General features: G+C 37.7%; 3 protein-coding genes across 14 annotated transcripts; all 3 read left to right on the top strand.

The window, feature by feature from the left end:
• Positions 1-5,152: 5,152 nt before the first annotated feature.
• LOC107761600 (serine/arginine-rich splicing factor RS41) lies at positions 5,153-9,026 on the top strand. 2 transcript variants are annotated; one of them, XM_016579836.2, is made up of 7 exons: positions 5,153-5,260; positions 5,365-5,421; positions 6,086-6,208; positions 7,043-7,155; positions 7,286-7,524; positions 8,264-8,527; positions 8,673-9,026. In XM_016579836.2, exons 3-7 carry the CDS (start codon positions 6,103-6,105, stop codon positions 8,707-8,709), a joined length of 759 nt encoding a protein of 252 aa, XP_016435322.1. In that variant the 5' UTR covers positions 5,153-5,260; positions 5,365-5,421; positions 6,086-6,102; the 3' UTR covers positions 8,710-9,026. The 2 variants fall into 2 exon arrangements, with proteins under 2 accessions (XP_016435322.1, XP_016435321.1); XM_016579835.2 differs by lacking the exons at positions 5,153-5,260; positions 5,365-5,421 and adding an exon at positions 6,600-6,911.
• Positions 9,027-11,473: 2,447 nt separating this feature from the next.
• Positions 11,474-15,371, top strand: LOC107761601 (uncharacterized). 10 transcript variants are annotated; one of them, XM_016579838.2, is made up of 3 exons: positions 11,474-11,980; positions 12,204-12,276; positions 13,417-15,371. In XM_016579838.2, exon 3 carries the CDS (start codon positions 13,468-13,470, stop codon positions 15,145-15,147), a length of 1,680 nt encoding a protein of 559 aa, XP_016435324.2. In that variant the 5' UTR covers positions 11,474-11,980; positions 12,204-12,276; positions 13,417-13,467; the 3' UTR covers positions 15,148-15,371. The 10 variants fall into 10 exon arrangements, with proteins under 10 accessions (XP_016435324.2, XP_016435327.2, XP_016435325.2 ...); XM_016579841.2 differs by having other exon boundaries at positions 11,478-11,658; XM_016579839.2 differs by having other exon boundaries at positions 11,487-11,658; positions 12,198-12,276.
• Positions 15,372-19,028: 3,657 nt separating this feature from the next.
• Positions 19,029-22,868, top strand: LOC107781873 (peroxisomal membrane protein 11D). 2 transcript variants are annotated; one of them, XM_016602682.2, is made up of 8 exons: positions 19,029-19,169; positions 21,188-21,391; positions 21,508-21,582; positions 21,660-21,734; positions 21,831-21,911; positions 22,014-22,088; positions 22,178-22,351; positions 22,605-22,868. In XM_016602682.2, the coding sequence occupies exons 2-8, from the start codon at positions 21,203-21,205 to the stop codon at positions 22,638-22,640; spliced, it is 705 nt and encodes a 234-aa protein (XP_016458168.1). In that variant the 5' UTR covers positions 19,029-19,169; positions 21,188-21,202; the 3' UTR covers positions 22,641-22,868. The 2 variants fall into 2 exon arrangements, with proteins under 2 accessions (XP_016458168.1, XP_016458169.1); XM_016602683.2 differs by having other exon boundaries at positions 19,154-19,292.
• The last annotated feature ends 1,780 nt before the right edge of the window (positions 22,869-24,648 follow it).

Raw genomic sequence — 24,648 nt, 5'->3', positions numbered from 1 at the left:
AACAAGCACCCACTCGACCATTATGCCTACGGGCTACTTTACTTTGAGTTCGAAACTTTCACTCGACTACTAAGCCTGTGGCTACTTTTATTTCGAGTTCGAGCAAATACTCACTCGGCCATAAAGGATACGAATGCCGAATTCGATGAAATCACCTAAATCCTTATGAAAACATTCGCAAGGCATGAATGAAATCTTCACAAGGCAAGAAAGCAGAATCAAGTCAGTAAAAGAAAAAGATATTAGTATAAATATACAAAGATTGTTTACATGAATAAATACAACATAGAAGCTAAGGGCTAAGCTTCTGGGTTATCATCGAGAGCGGTCTCTTCTCCACCGGGCTCTCCCCCCGTTATCGGACCCGCTCTTGCTACCATCATTATCATCGTCGTCGCCATCAGAAGCCAAGGCTTCACCATTCAGCTTCGAGTTCTTTGGCCCTTTTTATCTCTTCAACAAGATCGAAACCTCGAGCGTGTATCTCCTCGAGGGTCTCCCTCCGAGATCGACACTTATCATGTTCGGCAACCCAATGTGCTCGAGTGTCGGCAGTATCCGCTGCCTCTCTTGCCTCCATTTGAGCAGCCTCGGCATTGGCTCGATACACAGCAATAGACTTATCCGCCATGACTTTCTATGACTTAATCTCCGCCTTGGCCTCAGCAAGCCTTGTTTCAAGCTCCTAGATCCTCTTGGCCTGAACCGAACCCTTTTTCTTGACGCTTCGATGCTGAACATCGGCCGATGATAATTTGGCCAAGATAGTGTCTTTTCTGCAGCCAGGCGGTCGATAGTCTCCTTCCACCGATCACATTCGGCCTTGATTTGATCGACTTCTTCCCGAAGCAACCCAATCTACCTTTTGCTGCAAGCTGAGCTAACGAAGGTTTAGCTTCCACAGTTGGGTCAAACCCATACTCTAACAGAACGAGACTCACCTGCTTATCTAGTTCGGCATCTTCTTCATAAGCCTTAGCCAAATCTGCTTGGAGGCCCCTTATAACCTCGTCCTTTTGGCCGCAAAGAAGCCGTAGAGAATCTCTCTCCCCGGAGACCTTCTGAAGCTCGACCTCACAATGGCCTACACTAAAGGGAAAAAACACAAGTCAGGTTTAGAAAAGAATGAAGAAACCAAGCACAGTAAAATCATTACAAGAGAAATGAAATGCTGGGCCTCTTCTAGGAGAAGAGAAGCGTCACTAATATCGGAGGCATCACCGACTCCAGTAAAGCAATCCCAAAAAGGATCCCCTACACTAGAGCCTCCACCCATATCAGGGGTCTTCAATTCTCGAGCTTCCTTTAACGCCTCCTCAGAAAAGGTCGGAAGAAAAGGCAAATGACCCACTATCATGGTCCCGAGCGAATCACTCGGGATGCTCTGATCGAGACTCGGGGTATCGGAACTGGCCCCGACCGATGTAGCCGTCATCGGCTCAGAAGGTCTGCCGACCTCGATAGCTTTCGCAAATCGGACCACCAAAGCCAAAGCATCTTCTTCTTCTTCTTCTCTCAGTCGTTGGACCGAGTCCGTCGAAAGGGCGATTACCTTCCTCCTCACCCTTCGAGTTTTGGGCTTGAGATCCTCTAACCGAGAGACAACTTTTTGCCTTTTATCTTTCCCCGATTTCGGGACCGGGGACTTGGTTCCTTCCTCACCAATCGAAGGCCTCAAAATGACATCCTTGGTTACGCCTGCATGAAAGGAAGTCAGTAACGAATGGAGCTTAAAAAACGTTTCGAAAAACATGAGAAGTGACCCTTACCGTGATTCTTGGCCTCCCACCTACCTTTCGCCAAATCATGCCAAGCGCGTTCGGTATAAGAGGAAGTCGAGGCTAACTTTCGAACCCAATCATCGAGGTCGGGTACCGCCTATGGCATCCAAGGGGCAGTTGTATATCGGAGGGAGATATCAGATAGAATCAGAGAAAGATACGAAAATCAACGCCTTATGAAAATCACTTACGGTCAAAATTCCATTCCTCGGGGAATGACATCTTCTCTTCCGAGATAAGGTCACAGGTCCTCACCCGAATGTAACGGCCCATCCAACCCCGATCTTTGTCTTCGTCGATGCTCGACATTAAAGCTTTTGCTGCCCGACGATGGAGCCTGATTAGTCCTCGAAAGATTTGAGGCCGATACAATCGTATGAGGTGATTTAGGGTAAAATCCAGCCCCCCCGACCTTGTGGGAGAAGAAGCGAAGTAAGATTACTATGCGCCATAGAGAAGGATGAATTTGACCGAGGGTGCCCCGATATCTTTTGCAAAAATCAATGATCACTGGGTCGATGGGACCCAACGTGAAGGGGTAAGTATAAACACTTAAAAACCTCTCCACATGAGTGATGATGCTCTCTTCGGGAGAGGGAATTTTCAACACAACCTCGGGACCCCAGTTGCAGTCTTTCCTCACAGCCTCGAGACGGCCCTCTGTTATCGAGCACATGTACATCGACACATGCTCACATCGACCCGGAATCGACGAAGGATTTTCAACCTTTAAATCGATCTTTAGAGTACACGGGCCAGGAACATACTCGTGGGGAGGCGGCTCCACCGGCGCCTTGTCGCCGGACGGCCGTGAACAGGAAGCTTTCTCCTTCTGAGGTACGGTTTTTGAAATTTTTGCCATTGATATAAGAAAAAGAAAAGCAAAGGAAGATGAAAGGTTGATGGTGCCAAACGCTGGTGAAGGTGGCTCTACAAGCGGCGAAATAGAGACAGAAAGAGTAAGAAAATTTGGGAGATTGAAAATGTAAAAGTGGTAAATGATAAATGAAAGGGTTATTTATAGGTTTATACCGTAGCGGTTCAGTATCAGCAGTGGCCGACCACCGTCTGACATGCATTAAATACCTTGAAAGACTAAATCAACGGGACATCTATCACGTACGTCATGATCGAGCCCAGTGAAAATGTCAGCTTATAATCCGATCGAGCCGTTGAAAATCATATCGCTTCTCACCACATTCTTCCTGAGAAATGAGGGTACTATCTGTATACGGTCGAAATAGATTTCTGCCTTCGTACGTTTAATCGAGTTCGAATGGTAAGCGACCGAAGTGAGACTTCGAGATGAGTTCCGAAGATAGTACAAACAAGCTTCGAGCTCTAAGACCGATCGAGGAATCGGCTCGGTATCATTATCGAGCCCATGACCAAATCGAACCGCAAGGCAACGTGAAGGTTGTCGGAGACGCACGGACCAATTGACACATACCCTGAATGTCGAACTCGAATCAAGGCAGAGGGCTCGACCCAATACCGAGCTCGAGCCAGTATCGAGCTCGCAGACAAGAGCCGTTGCAACCGCACTAGGGGAGAGAATTTTGGCTGGAATCGAGGAAGAGACAATTCATCATGGGTTCTCCACTATATATTTTTTATTATAAATAAAGTAAGATCTCTCTACTATAAAAGGGAAATCCTTGTAAGCACAGAGGAGGTTCACACATTGTAAGAAAGGACTACTTCTCTTATTGAAGAATAAATCTCTTGAGCTTGTTTTACTCAGCATACTCACTCTTCTTGTTCAATAATTTATCTCCCGTTTTTATAGCCAAGAATCTAAGTATTTCCACTTCTACGTACGATTTATGTCAAGCTATATCGCATATCCTTAGAACTATTTATAAATTCAACTATATCTGATTTTTCGGGTAAACATTATTCAAGTTTGATGACGAAAGTTTGATGTTTTGTTGATATACGGAACACGTCGTGGGGGATCAAGTTGGCATGACATGCAATTCTTATTAAATTTTGCCAACATAGGACTTTGATTTACATTTAAAGTTTTAAACAATAATTAAATCGATTTAGATGTTGGCATGTTGCAGATGGAATGACGTTTATAACATTTCCCATAAGCTAGCTAGTAGCTAGAGATAAAATTTAGCAAGTATTAACAATGAGATAAATAATTCAAGAAATGCTAAAATGCAGGCCCTTAATTCTTATATTAAGGAAAACGACTTAGAAAGTACGTAGAGTTAAAAATACCGTGTTGGCTCTTTTTGTGCACTTTGGAAGGTTGGATAGTGATTTATGCTATTCTTTTAGAGCATCCACTTTGTTGGAATTGCATCAGTCTTGATTAATTAAATATTCAACCCTCTTGTAATTCTAGGATGAAGCAAAAAAACTGGCTATCGAGATCCTGTGCATTCAGAAACTAATTATGAACGAACTTTTAAAAGGAAAAGTCGTTTAAACTGTTATAACTAGTCCTTGCTCCCTGATAAAGTTTTTTAGAATCAGAAAAAATATATGAATGCTCATGCTTACCAAGTAGATTCAATATTATAAAGTGTATTCATGCCATGGAAATAGAAAAAGTGTGATTGCAAGTAGGGGTGGCAAATTAAAATGGATAAAAAAAAATAGTTATTCATCCATATTATCCACTAAAAAGTGGGTTTGATAATGAATTTTAAAAAATGGGTCAAATATGAATAAGATTCATATTATCCACTTAAAAAATAAATAATCAATGAGTTTAACTTTTACACTTGTAGAGACTAAAATTGAGGTTCCTCAAGTTTGAGAGACTAGGAATTCTTCCAAGGGTTATCATATTCAAGAAACGATGGATAATATGGATATCATATTATCTGCCAGTTAACCCATTTTTTATATATATATATCAAATATAGTTCGGATCGGATAGTTTATTTATTTTTTACTCGTCAATATCCGACTCATCCGTTTGCCACCCCTAATTGCAAGTTGGTTGCTGATTAAGCCTAATAAAATTTTTGCTTGAGTTCAAAGAAAAAGACCAAAGTATACAACAAATCGAAAAGAGTAACACATCTTAATTAGGAGAATTCAATTTTGAGATCCTTTCTAAGACCTTCCTCTAAGTTTCAATTTGTAATACTAACATCCCTTATGGTTTATGATATTATTGTACTTGCCTCAATTAGGTTGATTTTAATAATAATTCTTTTAATATACTTATCATTAATTAAAGAAATATTATAGTATCTGATATACCCAGCATCTATGTTTGAAAGTGACCACCAAAATTACTCAAAACAATGGGCCTAGACATTGGGCCGTAATCCTCGTGCTCGAGGGAAACGGACTAGGATGAAGGAATGAGCTTATGAGCAGCCCAGACCAAATACGAAACCCGTAATTCAACAAACCAACGACATCCTTTGACATCTTGCTTCCCTATTGATCTGAAATCTCGTAATCTGCTTTAGTTTCCTTTACTTTGGCTGCGGAAAAAAGCTTCAAATGTACGATTTTTCGAATCTCTCCTCTCCGTTTATTGGGGCTTTACAGTACAATTTCGTTAGATCTCTTTGCTTATTAATTTCTCTTCATTTTTATCTATCTTCAGATTCTTTTTTTTGAGCAAAATTTTATATTTCACCAAAAGCAGAGGTTGCATTTTCAGGTAATATTTCCATTGCTGTTCGTCTATATTACAGATCCATTACATTTTGCTGTCTATGAATTTTGTGTATGCATTTTGTAACTTGATTTTTTGAACACTGTTAAGAGTGTTTTGTGATTTTTCCTTTTTTGTTTTAACTCTTTTGCTTCTTAATGTAAGGGATCTTCCAGGCTGAGTGGGAAATATCTTAAATGTCGCAAAATAAGAAAGTGTCATATAAAAAGTGGTATCTAGGGAATATAAGAAAAACGATAATTTTTGAAAAATGATCAGTTTTAAGATGAATTCAACAACAACATCAATCATGCTGATTAACTATAATTACAATAACCTGAAAGTGTTAGTGTTTTGATGTCTTTATAGTCTGAAGAATGGTCTAGTCCATGTACAATATTTGCAACTGAATTATAGGTAGTCATATTAGCTTTATTGAGTTGAACTCTGTCGAAGTGGTGAATGCATAAATTGGCTGAGTTTATTACAGAAAGGGATAAGGAAAGACACACATAAAATGTCGTGGGTTGCTGAAGTTAAAAATAACAATCTTGTCTCGAAATACTTTAGCATGATGGGGGTTTTTGTTGCATGTTAAAGGAATTATGTATGGCTGTCCATATTTCTCTTTGCCTCGAGTGGTTGTCTTACACTATCTGTTTCACTGAAGGGGAAAAATTGCCTGACATGAGGGCCATATTTTGTGGCAATCTGGAGTTTGAGGCCCGCCAGTCCGATGTTGAGCGGCTTTTCAGAAGATATGGGAAGGTTGATAGGGTGGATATGAAATCCGGTAAACCTACCATTCTCTTGACTTAATTCGTTTTCTGGTTATTCTTTGAAAGGAAGTAATATCTTAGAGATAGAAACCTAAAGGGTTAAGGTAAACTGTGTGTATCATGTCTGATGAAGGACTAGTCCACGATTATGTGGAGAAGTTCTTGGCTAATTTTAAAATTAATCTATTCTTGTCTTTTTTAAGTTCTCTGCATTATACGTGTAAGTATTTTTCCCATGGAATTGTTCCGATAAATGACTTATGTTTATTGAATTGCATCAAATGAAAATGCAGATGTTGTCTTCTTTCTGCTTGATGGAAATGTTCTTTCTAAATTGTTTTATCTGGAGAAAAAACAAGTTATTGTGTAGTTGAAGTCCCAATCTCAATAATTTCTTTCGCGCAGGATACTTGGAATTCCTAGATCATCCTGGATGAAGGGTTCTCTGCGTTTCTTTTTTGGCTTGTGCCCAAGATACATACTCTTATGTTTATCTATAAGAACCAATGTGATCTGCCATGGTTCTACAATCCTACAGTTTACTGAGACCATTGCCTTTTGCATTCCTCATGACCTTGCTCAGTCCTCATTACCTGACATGTTTCAACATAGATAGCATGATCATCTCGGATCCAGTGGCTGCTGTTGAGTTCCTTCCTACAGATTTTTCTTTCCCCTTCCCCCCCTCCCCCCCTCATTCATGGGGGGTTTTGGGTGGTAAGTTTGATCTAGTCGCATTCTGTAGTGTGCTGACATATATTGGCAGGAGGCATCTTAGCTGACCTTTATGTATGAAAAATATAACTGAATTTTCCTGGTTTGATTTCATGGCGCTTTTGCTTTTCTAGGATTTGCTTTCGTTTATATGGAGGACGAGCGTGATGCTGATGATGCAATTAGAAGACTTGACAGGATAGAATTTGGTAAAAAGGGACGCAGGCTTCGTGTAGAATGGACTAAGGTATGATGTTGTTTAATCGCGGAGTTGCAGCACCATGGCAGAGAGTATTTATAGCATCAGTTTGGTGTGGAAATGTGCACTTCCTTTTGATGTTATATGCGGAACTGACCTGACTAAGATTATGTTGCAGGAGGATCGTGGTGGTAGTAGGAGGCCTGACAGCTCCAGGAAACCTGCTGCAAATACTAAACCTTCCAAGACTTTATTTGTCATCAACTTTGATCCAGTTCATACTCGGACAAGGGACATAGAGAGGTATTTTGAGCCTTATGGTAGAATATCAAATGTTCGAATCAGAAGGAATTTCGCATTTGTTCAGTACGAGTCTGAGGATGATGCTAGCAGAGCATTAGAAGCAACAAACATGAGGTTAGCAGTTTAAAAGGACCTTTGATGAGTATTCTGCTTTACTTTCTTATGGCTAGAATCATACATATCATTGTTGCTGGATAATTTGATTACCTGTGCTAAGCGAGTGCTCCATTTCACAAGACCATAATTAACCTCTGCGAATTCGACAGGGAAATACTAAGTGTATGCACAAAATGTTGAAGGGTCAATTTTTCCTTCACTATGAGGATGATAATTATATCTGGAGTTAAATTGCAGATATTCTTTTCCATCTAGGGAGATATTATTGAAAATCAGTAGAAAAGCAGCTTTTTTCTTCTCTTTTTTCTGTTTCTCCTTCCTCAACGTCCTCTTTCTTTCCACTCTCTTTTCCTTGGGATTAAGGTAGTGTTTGGATTAGCTTGTGCACCTCGACTATTCCGCCGGGTACCTGGATCCTCCCACCAGTACTGGTACTAGGTAACTCTATCCCACCAAGGCTCGTGCAAATGTGAAAAAATCGCCTAACTTTTTGTCCCTGTTGGGATTTGAACTTTGGTCTCTCATGGTCTTCCACTTCTTCGGCCATTGGACTACTCTGGTGCCTCTTTCTTTCCGTTCTTGCTGCCTATTTGTTTCACACAAGTGCCTTGAAGCTGTCTTAATACCATTACTACATTTCTCTTTTTTGTGGCTGCTGCAGTTTTATATTATAATTCATTTAAGTGTCTCAAACTGTATATTTTACTAAATTGAGGTTTTTTATTAAATTTGACAGCAAGTTCATGGATCGAGTTATTTCTGTAGAATTTGCAATTCGAGACGATGATGACAGGAGAAATGGTCGCAGTCCTGACAGAAGAGGTCGTGACATGTCACCTGGCAGAAGAGGTTATGTCCGTCGGCGTTCGCCTAGCCCATATAGAAGGGATAGGGGTAGTCCTGACTATGGGCATGGAGCACTTCTAAACTCAAGGCCTCGCACCAGGGGAAGTCCTGAGTATCGTCGAGCAGAAAGCCCTGTCAATGAGAGATATCACAGGTCCCTTCACAATCTTTTCTGTTTTCATTCTTTCGTCTCACCCCCCACCCCGAAGGTTTTGTAGATTGTGTGGGTTTATTCATGCTGTTTTCAAAGTCCTAAGTTTTCAATTACACTAATTTTGTTATGATCTTTACCAATGCAGTCGTTCACCGCCGCCACGTGAGAGGTCTCGATCTTGAGGAGAAAACTTCCGAGCAAGATTTCATCACCCCGAAAAGAAAAAGAAAAAGAAAACCTTCCAAACAAGAAGCTAGTTTAGAAGTTGTTCATGTTGTCTGTAGGTCACGTTGTCGTCTGGAATTTGTAGCTTTACCTTAGTTAACCTGCAGATGTATAATGTCTTTGTACCATTGTGTATGTTAGTTTGATGTTGATTTCCGTAATGACTAATGAGTATGTTGTGTGCACAAATATTGAAAATACTACTCATTGCAGTCGCATTACCTGAGGTGTATTTGGCAAACGAAGAATGGCTCTAAAAAACTCCTTGATTCTATTTTTCTGCACTTTAAGCCATGTACTAATTGTGAATATCGGAGCCCATGTTACCGATCTTGCTAAGTGGAGGTGCTTATGCACGCACTAATGAACCAGACTCGAATAAAGTGGAATCACTATACGATGTATTGTCTTAATTCATTGGACCCGTACAAATATGTACGCACTAATTAAACGAACTTGAATATAGTGGAACGACTTGACTAATTAGTGTTTAGAGTAGATGATTATGTATGTAATGTGGTGGTGGTTTATGAATGAGTGGTTGATTGTGTATGTAATGTTGCGGATTCATTGTTTATTGTTTACGTGCCATTGCCTAATTAAGAATTGAAATATTGACGGTTGATTACGAGTTAAGTGAGAAAGAAAAGTACATAAAATTTGAAAGGTGTGTGTATTGTAGAAAGTGAAATAGAGAGGACAAAAGAAGCATTAGCATTGAATAATGTGACCGACAAAAGACAGCGTTCCGTCCAGGCTACGCCAAGCCAAATTGGCGCACGCGTCTTGGTTGACTCCATACATTGGTCTTTCTAGGCCTTTGTTTCACTCTTCCTTAGAATTTGAATGGCAACTTCGTGATTGCAACTGCAACAGCGAACTGTTGCTTTCCTTTTTTACTTTTTGTTTTGTCGCATTTAATTGAAGTAATTTTAAAATACTTACATTTTAATGGCGGAGTTGCCCTCAGCCCTTCTCAAAATGAAAACAATATCTAGGTAGAGTTGAACTATTTGCACGCTCCATCTTCGGGGAAAAAATCTCGTACTTTATATATAAGGGTTAAATTATCTAATTCTCAATCGTGATTTGATTATTCAAAAGTATTTTGAAAAAGAAATTGTAGTCAACATGTATTTGACTCTCCAAAAGTAATGTCGTATAAAATAAGACAACGAGAGTATTAGGTTGATGTCAAATCTTTTTGTACTATCTTTTTGAGGAGTTACAATTAGAAAATATAGTACAAACAAACTAAACCAAACATTCACTATTAAACTGATAATCATAGGATTCCCAGCTAGTCAAAAGCTTGATGCTTAAAATTTTGATTCGTTAGATCTTAGTGGATATTTGAAAAACTGATTTACCATAAATGGAACCCTGGGGTAAGAGAGATTTGAATTAGTAATTGACTAGTTGTCACGGACATGTGAGCTAGGAAAGAAAGTGATGGAGAAGTTGTTCACAAGTCGTCGAGTTGACCATTGCTATAAGAGGAGTGGAAAACGAAATAGGGGTGGGGTGGGGTGGGGGTTTAAGTTTCAAGTGAGTAATATCTTTTGTATTCAGACATCATATATTAGCAATCATGTGAGTTCATGGTTACCTATATTTTTGTAGCACATGATTTGGTTCTAATTTAAATGATTGAGGAACTTGTTTTCATCATTACCCCTCTTTTCAAATTTTGAACTCCTATACTGTTGAAAAAAATAAAATTGAACTCCTATAGAACAGAGTTGACAGATAGAGCAATACATAAATAGATGAATAAAATCTTTTGCTTAACTATTACACATATTATTTGTTTAATAAGATCTTAATATATATAGCGCGACATATACTCCACCTACTAGTTATAAAAAGTTGTTTTGGTGGATCTTTTGACATGTTTAGCTTTCTTTCTTTCTCGGTATTAGTTCTCTTCCCTTAATTTGAACTTTTAACAACTTAATTCCTATGATCCTATTTATTTTTTATTTTTTATTTTTTACCGCTGTCACACAAGTTAAGAAATTTATCTTTTATTATTAATTAATAATAAAAATAATTATATTAATCTTAATTTATTTATTAAAAATATAATAAATATTCCTACACTATTTATTTTAAGAATAATTTTAAAAAAAAAAAAATTAATTCATTATTGATATCTGAAAAAATTAAATATTACGAACTAAAAAAGATCAAAAAAATTATTTAGATTGGACGGGATGGAATAATTTTTAACAAAAAATTCTCGACAGCTGTCTATAATCTTATTGAAAATAGATATTGTTTCGAGAGGTGTCGCAAGAAAAAACTAGTGGCTTCTTTTAAGTGCTATTTTAGGTAGATTTTCTTTTTCCCTTTTTATTTATATGATAATGAAAATTGAATTCCATTTTCCACTACTATATCAGTGAAAGTACCACTATTTAATATAAAAGTGCCACTAAGCAGAACAATGTCAGCAACACGTGCTACTAGTAGTAGATCACCCACCGTAAAGCTTTTCAAAAAGCAAGTATTTCTCTTGGTCCCACCGCACACGTGGCAAATTCAATCTGACACATCAGCTCCTTGGTAAAATAAAACAATTCTTGTAATAACGCTTTCAAATTTCAACCAAAATACCAACGGTCTGATTCACTATTTTAATCCTTCAATCACAACCGTCCATTCCTCAACATGCTATCCTAGCTGTAATATATTGGGGAAAGAATCTAGGTGACAAGAAGTACAGGTCTGAATCTGACATTTTCTTCTTCTTATAGAGAGAGAAATCTCTGATTTTGATTTTTGAATGGAGATTTTGTTGTTTCTCTCTCTGTGTGTTCTGTCTTCTTCCGTTAAAGCTCCAGTACTTTAACTGGTAAGCTATTTTCAAACTAGGTGCTGTGTAACAGCTACATTTAGCTCAGGTACTTCCCCAGTTCAAAATTCTACTCATTTTCTAACCTTTTTCTTTCATAAAAATAAAAAAGACCCAATTTTCTTTTAGAAGAAGGGAAAATAATAAATGGAAAAGGTTTTTTGGGGTACATGCAATTTTCTGGTTTGTGGTCAGCATTGAGATTTGAGGGTCTTTTGATCCAAAAGTTTCAATCTTTTTATCAAAGGGAAGGCTTTTTTTAGAAGAAGAGCTCCAGCTTGAGAAGGGGATGGAAGGATTTTAGGATCAAGCTATTTTTTGTTCTTTTCAGCTGAGTAAAAAGGGCGCTTCTTTGTTTCTGAGTTTTAAAGGTTGGTTCTTTAGCTTTTTCTTCATTTGATCTAAAGATTAGACAGAGTGAGAATGAGAATGAAAAGGTGCAAAAAGGGAAAAAAAAGGAAAGAAAAGAAAAAATGGTCTATTTCTTAGGTAAGCTTTGATTTTCCAAATCTTGGAAAAATCTAGGTGATTAGTGAGTGATTATTGTTTTGGGGATTTATTTTTTCTGATTGTGATATTTGCTTGTAGTAACAGTATTGGAAGTCTTTAAGTGGCTGATAAAGCTTTGAGTGACTTGGATGACAGCCAAAAGACTAGTCAATTAGAGGTATACAATTTAATTCTCTTGTTATTTATTGCAGAAAATTTGGTGAACAATCTTATAGTGGGAGCTTGGTCCCATTTATAAAATTTTAGACACAAAGCCATGTATGTACAACTGGAGATGAAAAAAAAATCCTATCTTTTCTTCAAAGCAAAGAGTCTTTCTTTTTCAATACCATATCTGCTATGGTATCCATGTATATATGGGGATAAAGTTGGAATTAAGTTACAAATAGAACTTGTGGACCTGTCCTTTCTTGGAATTTTGGCCATTAAAATTCAGATCTACTCCATGTTATGCCTTTTGTTTTGTAGTAGTTGAAGATTTTTCTAATCATCTAGAATCAATGTCCTATTCCGTAGCTGAAAGGTAAAGTTATGAAGTTTCATTTTTCTTTACAAACTTGCCCCTTACTTTTTCCCCAAAATGCCCCCACTACATCTGTTGATAACCCTAAGACTGTATGTCACATATATGGGGCATTTTGGTCATGGCAAAAAACATCAACCGACATTCTTTAATGGCTAGTTGTGGTGTATTTGTTGAAGAGTTGCTTCATTTCACTTTCTTTAGCTGTCAATGAATCTGTAAACTTGGTTTTACTTTGAGATTTCCATACTGATTTGTTTACTTTGCTTGAAAAAACTTTTGAGTAAACTCGTGTGGCGGCTGCTTTATTAGGTGCTTAGTAATTATCTGTGGGCACCAGCCTTCTGAGATCATGCAAGATTCTCGAACCCTCTAATCTTAGGCCTGCCCATTATTTATATATTGATGTTTTTCTTTTAATGCCCTATAGTTTAATGTTTTATGATTGCAACTGCTCCCAACACTTTTAACTTTTCTAGGAGAAAAGATGGTATTTTTTATAATTTTCTGAAACCACTTGATGGGGTTTGGGTTGTCTGAAGATTACTTTCCCATTTGTAACTGAAAGACATCTTGGTGCATAGCTGACTCATTTTCTTCCTTAAAAATCATTTCTTCGTGGATTCTCTTCTCCTTTGATACCAAACTCTCAAAGTGGGTTGTTGTCAAGGAACTTGATCCATGTTTAGATCAGTTCATGTAAAAGATTGAATCTTTTCCTGTAAATCTTATCTGTGTCATTGTTGTTGAGGTTCTTGGTTTTCTGAATTGCAGTTCTATTCAGCAGCAGTGTAGAATCTGATCCTTCGCCTCTTACTTCATATCATGGTGGATGATAGCGGAACAAATATGGTCGATATCTTGTCGGTCGAAGAGTGGCTCTCCCGTGCACAAGCCCTTGTGCCTGTGGCACTTGAGAAGGCAAGAAAGGTTAAAGGATTCCCTGGTAGATGGAAGATTATTATTTCAAAATTGGAACAGATCCCAAACCGACTGTCTGATTTATCTAGTCATCCTTTCTTCTCAAAGAATGCTCTTTGTAAGGAGCAGTTACAGACTGTATCGAAGACGTTAAATGAAGCTGTTGAATTGGCGGAGAAGTGCGTGAAAGAGAAGTACGAGGGAAAACTTCGGATGCAAAGTGATTTAGATGCATTGTCAGGGAGATTGGATTTGAATTTGCGCGATTGTGGGCTCTTGATCAAGTCTGGAGTGCTTGGTGAGGTTACTTTCCCATCAGCTGTAGCAAGCACATCTGCGGCCCCTGAGGCAGCAGTTCATGGGAATTTACGAGAATTGCTTGCTCGGCTTCAGATTGGTCACTTGGAGGCTAAACATAAGGCTCTTGATAACCTTCTTGAAGTCATGAAAGAAGATGAGAAAAATGTTTTGGCTGTCCTAGGTCGAAGCAATATTGCGGCGCTAGTCCAATTATTAACTGCTACTTCTCCTCGAATGAGGGAGAAGACAGTAACTGTAATTTGCTCGCTTGCAGAATCTGGAAGTTGTGAGAATTGGCTTGTTTCAGAAGGTGTTCTCCCTCCTCTCATTCGTCTCGTTGAATCTGGTTCAACTGTGAGCAAAGAGAAGGCTACCATTTCTCTCCAGAGATTGTCAATGACAGCAGAAACAGCTCGTTCTATTGTTGGACATGGTGGGATTAGGCCTCTAATCGAGATTTGCCGAACTGGTGATTCTGTTTCACAGGCGGCTGCTGCTTGTACCTTAAAAAATATATCTGCTGTGCCAGAAGTTCGACAAGCTCTAGCTGAAGAAGGAATCATAAAAGTTATGATAAATCTCCTTGATTGTGGAATACTGTTGGGATCTAAAGAGTATGCAGCTGAATGCTTGCAAAATCTAACTTCGGGGAATGATGATCTTCGACGATCAGTGGTGTCAGAGGGTGGAATCAGAAGCCTGTTGGCATACTTAGACGGTCCACTGCCCCAAGAATCAGCTGTAGGGGCCTTGAGAAATTTGGTTGGCTCTGTGTCAATGGAGGTTTTAATCTCGCTTGGTCTCCTTCCGAGGTTGGTTCATGTCCTCAAGTCAGGATCACTTGGTGCACAACAGGCTGCAGCATCAGCAGTCTGTCGAATTTGTGCCTCAACTGAGATGAAGAGACTATTGGGTGAAGCTGGATGCATTCCTCTCCTTATCAAGATGCTGGAGGCTAAAGCGAATGGGGTGAGGGAGGTTGCTGCTCAGGCAATCGCTAGCCTAATGTCTCTTGCACATAATTGCAGGGAAGTCAAGAGGGACGATAAGAGCGTGCCAAATTTGGTACAGCTGCTTGATCCAGCTCCTCAAAACACTGCTAAGAAGTATGCTGTTGCTTCCCTTTCCTTGCTTTCCCCGAGCAAGAAATGCAAGAAACTGATGATTTCATATGGAGCAATTGGATATCTAAAGAAGCTAACTGAGATGGATATTCCAGGTGCGAAAAAGCTACTCGAACGCTTAGAAAGAGGGAAATTGAGAAGCTTGTTTAGCAGAAAATAGGTAGGCCAAAGTGTCGCTGTCCTTGTACAATGAAATCTTTACAGATCTATGATCATAATGTCAAATGTTGCTTAAGGGGAGGAATTTGGGTTGCAAAAGCCTGTTGATCTATGCTTTCATTGGTTTAAATAAAACCTCCTGAACAATATATAACTAATCTCAAGTTATATTTATCAGTTTCTTATCTGCTAAAAGGAAAGGGTTCTATTATCATCGTTTTACTTATCTATTTGTCTTGGTTTATCTCCTGATTTTTTAAGGGGATCTGCAAGCCAAAAATGGTATCCAATTGTGAAGTTGAGATAACTCGCTTGAATCCTGTTGATAAAAGACCTGTTCCAAAGTGGAACCAAGACAATAATTTTTCACCTTTTTATCTTGAATGAGAAACCTACAAATTATTTCCTTTTTGTAAGTTTGAACTAAGGCTGCCCAAAGGGGGACGTCCGCCCACTTAAATCTAAACGGGACGGGCATCATAAACGGTACACGAGATGCCCATTTCGTCCCGTGTGTTTTTTTAATATTTTTTTTAAAATATAATCGTTGGGCAACGACCTCCATTGCAAATTTAGCCGTTCCCAACGGTTATAAACGGCCATATTTGCTCCCCCAACCAAAACACCTCCTACCTCTCAAACTTTTAATATAATCCCTAAGTTTATTAAATTACACTTTGACCCTATTTTTAACTATAAATATCCCATCCTTCTTTATTTTTTCCCACAAAAATCAATCATTCTCTCTCAAATCTCTTACATTCTATCTATATTATTCTCTCAATTTTCTCACAATCAAGTAATCAACTAAATTTCAAGTATTTGGGCAAATTTTGGAGCAACTTTCAAGCTTCAAATTAATTCGTATTTGGAGCAATATTTTGGACAATTTCTTCAAGTTTCAATATTTAATCACGGTGCACTCGTTCCATCTCCTAATTTTAACATATAATTTTTGCGTATCATTTTAGTGTTTAATTTTTGTGTTTACTTTACGTGTTATATTTTCGTATTTCATTTGTGTGTTTAATTTTTGTGTTAACTTTTTAAATTTAATTTCGTATTTAAATTAAGGCATCTAAAAATGTATATGGCCTATTTTAAAAAAAGTAGTAAAGGTAATAGTAGTAGTAATCATAATCCTAGTCCTAATTCTAATCCTTCTCCTAGAATTAGAGAACATATAGATGAAATGACTCATGTTGATGAAAATTCATTTTTCCAACTCCGCATGTTATAATATTAATTTCGGAGAACAACTAGATCATGAAACTTTAAAAAGACAATTTGGCAATGATATTTTTATTGAGAACGAAGAAAATGAGGAAGAAGAATTAGATGAAACACCCACTAGTCCCGCAACATAAGCTCCAACTCAGAGTCAATCTCGGTTTGGAGCTATACCCCCTTGTACCTCCCGTAAAGGGTAAGCCTAAGGGTGAACGTGCTAAAACATCACTTGTATGGAATTTTTTTAAACATGATAAAGTCAATTAACGTGCTATATGTGAAAAATATAAGCAACGATTTGTACACAAGACTAGTGGTGGGACGGAGGGTTGCCAATTTCAGAACAATGGGAGCGATAACAACATGGAACTCATGGAACATCAATCAATATTGCCAATTCCAGAATAATGTCCGAGAGAAATTATAGATAAGTTACAACGAAACTATATAGGAGCTTACAAATATTAGTATGATAATTTGTAATTGGCTACTAAGAGGCCTAGTTCAAAGTTCAAACAATACCCTTCCTAGAAGGTGGTTGTGTAGATTAGGTGCTTTTCAAAAGAATTATATTTGTATGTGAAATTTGAAAGTTGTATAAATAAAATAAAAGGCTCTAAGCATTAGATTTTATTTTTATGAATTGTCTTACACTCTTACTTAGTTACTTAATTGTTTGAAATTATATTAAATAAATTACAACTCTATTATAATTACTAAAATATTTCATTACAAGTCTTTTGTTTTAATATTTTATAAATCTTTACTTAGTTTCCTAATTTTCTTATAATTTATTAAGTTTTAAGTTTATTAAATAAGTCAAAAAACTAGCCGTTGCAAACTTTAAAAACTTAGTCATTATCAAAAAACTAGTCGTTGTCAAATTTAATGCTTAAATAATTAATTTTTTTAAAAAAACAGCCCACTTAAGGCCCGCGAAACCATCCCGTCTCATCCCGTTAACAAACGGGATGACGGGATGGGATGGACCTACCGTTTCGTCCAGTTTAGGCCCGTCCCGGCACTGTTCCGGCTAAATGTCGTCCCGTCCCGTCCCGTCCCGTCCGGTTGGACAGCCTTATTTGAACCATAGGCTCCTATTAAATTTTGTTCTCTTCAAAGTCATGCACATTTGGGAGGTACTTTAATTTGGGTGCTTAGATTGGAGAGAAGACTCTAATACCAACTTCTACACTAAGTTTGGGAATACTAAAATTTGACATCTTAGGAACCAGTAGGTGCAAAACTACATATATATTCATTTAGGAGAACTTTGACAAGGTTGAAAGTCAAGCCAGTTTCTTAATGTATGTTTTGATTTGTATCATCTTTTGAAGTTATCGTTATTACATACTGAGGTTTATCTTTCCTTCTCTTGTCGACAAGCCAGTTATGGTTGCTTCAGAAATATTGGAAAGTGCATCACATGAAGTCGTCACCAGAAGATTTACAGTTTGTTGTGCATCAGTATCAGCACATTGAGGGGTTGGCCAGTAGCCCCCATCAAAATTTGGCTTTGCTTTGACATTTAAGTAACCATCAATATCAAGATTCAAGTAATACAACCATGAAAGTGAACTATGGAAATGAACATATATATCTTGAACCTAGAATGAGATGAGCTATTCCCATTTCCCACCCAGTTATTAATAGAATAAGTTATACCAAAATTTTGGTATATAAATAATATCAATTTTAACTAATACCTCCAACTAAATATAATTTATTCTCAAAATTTATATTGGGATAATCCACCTAATCCCTTGAACCAAACTTGAGGATTGCTGCCATCTGGTTATAAAAATTTCTCTCGATATGGTTATAGGTTTGACGCTTTAATTTGAACCTAACCTATGTCAGGACGCTCAATTTTCAAATTATCAGTAGACCTTACTACTTACTGAACATAAATATATCCTTTAGAATTAATTCATAAATTACCCGTTCAATTAATTTGATATGCCATCGGTAACTCTTTCCTTTTTACGTACAAAATACCAAATCAGATTATGTATTATTACACAACATGTAATTGTACTCAACTTTTATTTTACCAAAAAAAAGTTGTTAGTAATAGTAGAGCTCACCAGAGAAAGACCTAAGCGCTAAGCCTATCACAAAAACACTCATCTTTGCGGTGCACTGCAATTCGCAATTATCCACTTATAAAAATAGAAACCCAACTCATGGTACAACTTCTATTTTATACGGTAAAACAAAATATATAAAAAGACTTTAGAACTTATAATATATGCAGTAGTAATTTTTTATAATTATAAGAATACATTTTTATGATAAATATTGTTTAGTAATTCAATAAAAACAATACTGACTAATTTATTACGGGGATAGATCACCAAAATTATTTACATTCGATAGCTTAAAAAATAAATAAATTTATATATTTTTATACATACACACACAAAAGATACACAAAAATATATATTTTTTATCTATTATTTTGATAGGGGCATTTTCTCATTCGTTAAAGTGGGCTTGCTGATGTTTTGTGAAAAATCTATCTACAACCTTTTTTTTTTGGGTGGGTTAAAGTTTAGAGAAAAAACGAGTCCTACCAAAAAAAACAAAAAAAGAGAAAAAAAGAGAGGACCAAGCAAGCCCTTAGCATTATCAACAAAGCGCAATTTAGTCTCTATCATCTTAACCGAGATTACATTATTACAAGATTGAGGCAACAGTTCAGACACAGCTCTCTCCTCTATTATTTCCTTTCCTTTTTTTATTCCTTAGCTGTTGTGGCTTTCGAGGCAAAATACCGTGGCACAAATCCCGGTAAGCCAACTCTCACTTTTTTTATGTGTGTTATATATATAAACTTTCTTGCTTAAAATGGTATTTCTCTTTTTGTTCAATTCACGAACCCTATCTCTTGCTTTGGAGTAATCCCTTCAGCAGGTATCAAATTTTTTTATTCTAATTTCTTTGTTAATCAGAATTCTCTTTTTCTTGAGTTTGTTTGGTCCCAATACGGGATTCTTGTTTATTGGTGAACATTCTTTCTGGTTTTATTGAATCTTTAACTACTGGCTCTTAGTTTAATAGTTTTTCTGATTCTATTGAATCTTTAATTGCTGGCCTTTTAGTTTACCTCTACAAAAAGGTTGAATCTTTTACTACGGATTAGTTCAAATTGCTGGCTTTTAGTTTAATATTCTTTCTAATTTTAATGAATCTTCAATTACTGGGTTGTACTTCACTTCTACAAAAAGATTGAATCTTTAGTTAATTATTAGTTCCATTTGTTGTATTAACTTTATGCATTTCTGTTGATCCCCTTGTAATAAAGAATACGTTTTTATTCTTTGTTGTTGATTGGAAGTCAATTACGGTTGAGTCTAGGATTTTCCAGTTTAACTTTTGTTTTGAGTATCTTTGAGCTGAACTTGGAATGATATCGAATGTCTGAAAAGCATGTGAGCTGGTGAAAATTGATAAGGACCAAGATTTCGGAGGAGGTTAAGGGTTTGGGTTGTCCTCCTGAATAGTTTGATGGTTCCTTTTTTTTTTTTGGATCTTGCGAAGTATGTGCTCTTTTGCCATCCTTTCTGGTTGCGTTTATGTAGCCTGAGTAGTTTATTTGTATACAATGATTATGACCATGGGAACTTGGAGGCATGTAAAATTGTGGCGAAGAGTTTGCAGTTCATCGCTTTTGCCAAACCAGTAAAAGTTTTTTGTGATACTGAGAAAAAGTATTTGGATGGTAATGGAGGGATGATCAATGAGATATATTAAAAAATGGCTTGTGAAAGTTTGGGTAGAGCCTATATTTAGAGGATGAGAGAGTGCTACAAGCTATAATCGATTTTTTGGAACAAATTAATGAGTTGAGAAATGAGAACTGCAAAAGAAAATCTTGGAAACACAAATTTGTATTGAGTTTTAATTAGAAATAAGAACATGAAACCTTATTGCTATGAACAAATGCAATGTGTGAGTTGATAAAAAAGACTGCAATGAACAACCTTCTACATAACTGCCCCATTATCTAAATCAACTTTGTTCATACATTCATATTGTCTTAAGGGCCATGGGACATAGACTTAAGCCCTCTCCCATTTCTGCCAAGCTTTCACCTCCACGTTTAGGAAAGGTAGACTTACTGAACTACTTATGCACTAAGCACAGAAATCATGCTTTGGGCACTAAAATAATGATTGAATGAGGGTAATTCTCAACTCGAGATATTCAAACTAAAAAGATCACCGGGAGATGGTATTCATTGTTAAATTTGCTAATAAACGCAATCTCCTTCCAGCATAGTTTTATGGAATAACGTCAATTTGCTTAGCTCATAGAATGTGCTTTTTCTTCTTTTACCATGAGTGATGAGACTCTTATGAAGAAAATTGAGATGTGCATCCAACAGTAATTAGTTTCGTAGTTCTCTTCCTTTCGAATCATCATCATTATCGTTTGATGCTACTTTTTTGGTTATCAGATTCTTTTGATTGCTCATGTTGCTTTTGAACTCTTATTAGTTCTCCTGTATTTGAGATATCAAGTCAGTTCTCCGACTAGAAACTTTTCTCCAAAACTGCGGGTTCCTCCCCCCCCCCCCCCCACCGAAAGGGAAACCTGCAAGCAATGGACATACGCATGCTTAGAGTAGTCTAGACTCTACACATCCGGATTTGTAGGCACGCTCTAGGGATTCATCATAGTTTGTTATGTTTCTTGGGAAAACCTACAAAACAGTAGTCGATTAGAGAAGTAATCAGTTTGGCTAGTGCTGTATCTTGTCTATCACATATCCAGTTCTCTTATTCTGTTAACCTTTTATTTTGCAGTTTTCATAGGGTAAAATGAGCCTAGATGCTGCCAGAGCAGAGCTTGCCCTTGCAGTCTTGTACTTGAACAAAGCGGAGGCAAGGGACAAGATATGCAGGGCTATACAATATGGTTCAAAATTCCTGAGTAATGGAGAGCCTGGTACTGCACAAAATGTTGACAAATCAACTAGCTTAGCAAGGAAAGTGTTCCGTCTTTTCAAGGTTAGGACAATTCATGTCAACCCATTAATTTCTATTATTTTAAAGAGTGGTACTAATAATAATAATAGCATTTATGTTCAACATTATCTATTGTGTGTTAACCGTTTCTGCTGCAGTTTATCAATGATCTGCATGGTCTTATTAGCCCAACTGCCCCAGGAACCCCACTTCCTCTCGTCTTGTTGGGAAAGGTAAACACCGACTCTCTTCTTTTGGTCTCTTCGTTATTCTTGTATTACCTGCCTAACAATGCTGCTGGTTATTTCAGTCAAAAAATGCATTGCTGTCAACTTTCTTGTTTCTGGATCAAATTGTGTGGCTTGGAAGGACAGGCATTTACAAGGTAATGATTTTTTTTCGTATTGTGTAGTCATTCAGTTTCTCTAGAGATAAGATAGTGAAGGGAAATGTTCTAACATTCTTGTTTTGTTTTACACAGAACAAAGAACGCCACGAGTTAATTGGAAGGATCTCTCTCTTTTGTTGGATGGGTTCCTCGATATGTACTACCTTAGTGGAGGTTATTTCTTACCTTACTATTTGGCATGTGAAATTAGGCTTAATCATTGCTCCTAGTGTTTGCTTTATGCCAATAGCTTGTCTTACACTTCTGTTGCCCCAGATTGGGGAGCTCGGAAGGCTTTCAGCATCAATGAAAAAGCTGGAGAAGGAACTTAAGAATAACGACAAATATAAGGTTTGCCAATATGTTTATTTGGTATCACTGTGGAATTTCCTTTTGAAGATTATTCTACATTTCTGATGTTTGTGAATCTTGCATTGTAGAATGAGCAATACCGGAGTAAGCTTCAGAGGTCAAATGAGAGGTCTCTAGCCCTGATTAAAGCAGGCATGGATATAGTAGTTGCTGCTGGGTTGCTGCAATTGGCACCTAAGAAAGTCACTCCTCGTGTAACAGGAGCCTTTGGATTTATTACCTCGTTGATATCATGTTATCAGGTATATATCAATTTTCTCTGTCAAGTTATGTTTTCATTTTCTCCTGGTCTACTTAAGCTATAAGTGATACTATCAACTAAAGTGGAAATAATCTATTACTTATCAAAAATAAAATAAAATGTGGAATGCCGAAATAAGGAGTAGTTTTGGATGCCTTAGATTAACCTAACTTCAAGAAGTCTTTTCAAAAGGAGCAAAGGTTATCAAAACTTCTGATGTAAGTGCATTGAGATGTCTTATTTTCCTTGTGCAGTTGCTTCCAGCACCGGCAAAGGCCAAGACATCGTAAAAAGGCTTTGATGCCGTTGAAGAATTCCCAAGATCACTAGAATAATTATTTATGATATGCATACTGCTTTGAATTTCAGCAGTTTGTCTACATGTTGCAGTGTACATGTTACAGTGGAAGTCTTAGCAGTTTGTTTACATGTTACAGTGAAAATTTACCTTGTTTACTGCATCTTTCTTTTTGGTACAGAACTTTAATAATGATATGCTACGTCTTAGATTTACTACATTTTGAATGTATGGCATTTGAAGGCAACATATCGTACTTCAAGAAGATCTCCAGTTCATAGTTTACTAATAAAAAATTAACCTCCAGATCATAGTCAACAGTAAATCGAAGCGTCTCTAGTTGTGAGGACTAGAGATTTGTTTTACTCCAATGCTGATGAACTTTCAATGCGCAGGAGTGCAACTCTACACTGAAATATTTTTTTCCTCAGTCATACCACCTTACGATTAGGTTTAACTTTGTGATAAAAGAAAAATACAGAAGCACTGGTGCGAGACTATGTAGTAACAAACCATCAAAGAGAATGGACAGTTTTTACTTGCAAAGTAATGTAGAAAACTAAAACGAAAGAAAATCATAACGTAAAGTTTCAAAATTTCAGTTTAATCGATTTAATAATTGTAACGACCCGATCGGTTGTTTTGCTTTCTAGAATTCCGTCCCCCTAAATAAGACTCCCCGTATGTGCTTTTACTGTTTTATGACTTGTGGGGATGGTTAGTTCGGGTTTGGAAGGGTTCGGGTTGAAATCGGAACATTTAGTTCCTTAATATTGGCTTTAAAGGATTAAGTTTGACTTCGGTCAACATTTCTAGCAAACGACCTCGAAACCGGGATTTGGTGGTCCCAATAGATTCGTATGATGATTTCGGACTTGGGCGTGAGTTCGGATCGGGTTTTGGATGGCCCGGGAGCGTTTCGGCGCCTAAAGTTGAAAGTTGGCTTATTGAAGGTTTAATAGTCCTTTAAATTTGGTTTGCAGTAGGTTTTGGTGTTATCGAGGTCCATTTGGGATTTCGAGCCTAGGAATAGTTCCATACGGTGATTTAAGACTTGCACGCAAAATTTGGTGTCGTTCCGAGTAGTTTAAGTATGATTCGGCGTGTTCGGAGCGAGTTGGAAGAACTTGAAGTTCATAAGTTGATTCGATTTGGTTTGGGGTGTGATTCTTAGTTTTGGTGTTGTTTTCTGCGTTCTGAGGGTTCGAGCGAGTCCGTCTCATGATTACAAACTTGTTGGTATGTTTGGACGGGGCCTCGGGGGCCCCGGATGCCAGTCGGACGATGCGCAGAAGTCGTTTGGAGGAGAAATGGCTGAAGAAGCAGAGCTTCTGGTGCAATCGCACCTACGAGGAGCTAGCTGCAGGTGCGAGCTCGCAGGTGCGGGCGTGTGGCCGCAAAAGCGATTTTAGGAGAGTTGACTGTGGCCCGCAGAAGCGGAGAGAGTTTCGTAGAAGCGGCCTCACTCCTTCGAAGGAAGGGCCGCAGGTGTGAAGAGGGCCGGCCAGGCCTGGGTCGCAGATGTGAGAGGCGAGCTGCAGAAGCGGACTCACAGATGCGGTGTCTTTCCGCAGGTGCGCCCAATGCTGGGCTTGGAGCGTTCCGCAGATGCGGCCCATGGTCCGCAAAAGCAAAAATGCTGGAGGCAGTGAGGTTCATTTAATACGAAACTTAGGCCATTTTGGCTCATTTACTTCACTTCTTGGGCGATTTTTGGAGCTTCTTAGAGAGGGGTTTTCACCTAGCTATTGAAGGTAAGTAATTTCTATCCAATGTAAGTTAAATACATAGATTATGGGTAGATTTTAACAGGAAAATATTGTGAAAATTATGGGTTTAGTTGAAAAACCTTGGTTTTGATAAAAATGGGATTTAACCACAAAAATGATTATGAAATTGGGTGAAAATTATATATTTAAGTTCGTGAGATTATGTGTAACAATTATCTTCGAAAATTTTCGGAATTCGGGCTTTGTGGGCCCGTGGGGTGAATTTTAGGA

The sequence above is a fragment of the Nicotiana tabacum genome, chromosome 19 (assembly GCF_000715075.1).
Source record: "Nicotiana tabacum cultivar K326 chromosome 19, ASM71507v2, whole genome shotgun sequence".
Lineage (NCBI taxonomy): Eukaryota > Viridiplantae > Streptophyta > Magnoliopsida > Solanales > Solanaceae > Nicotiana > Nicotiana tabacum.
This window is presented reverse-complemented; position numbering and strand designations above follow the sequence as displayed.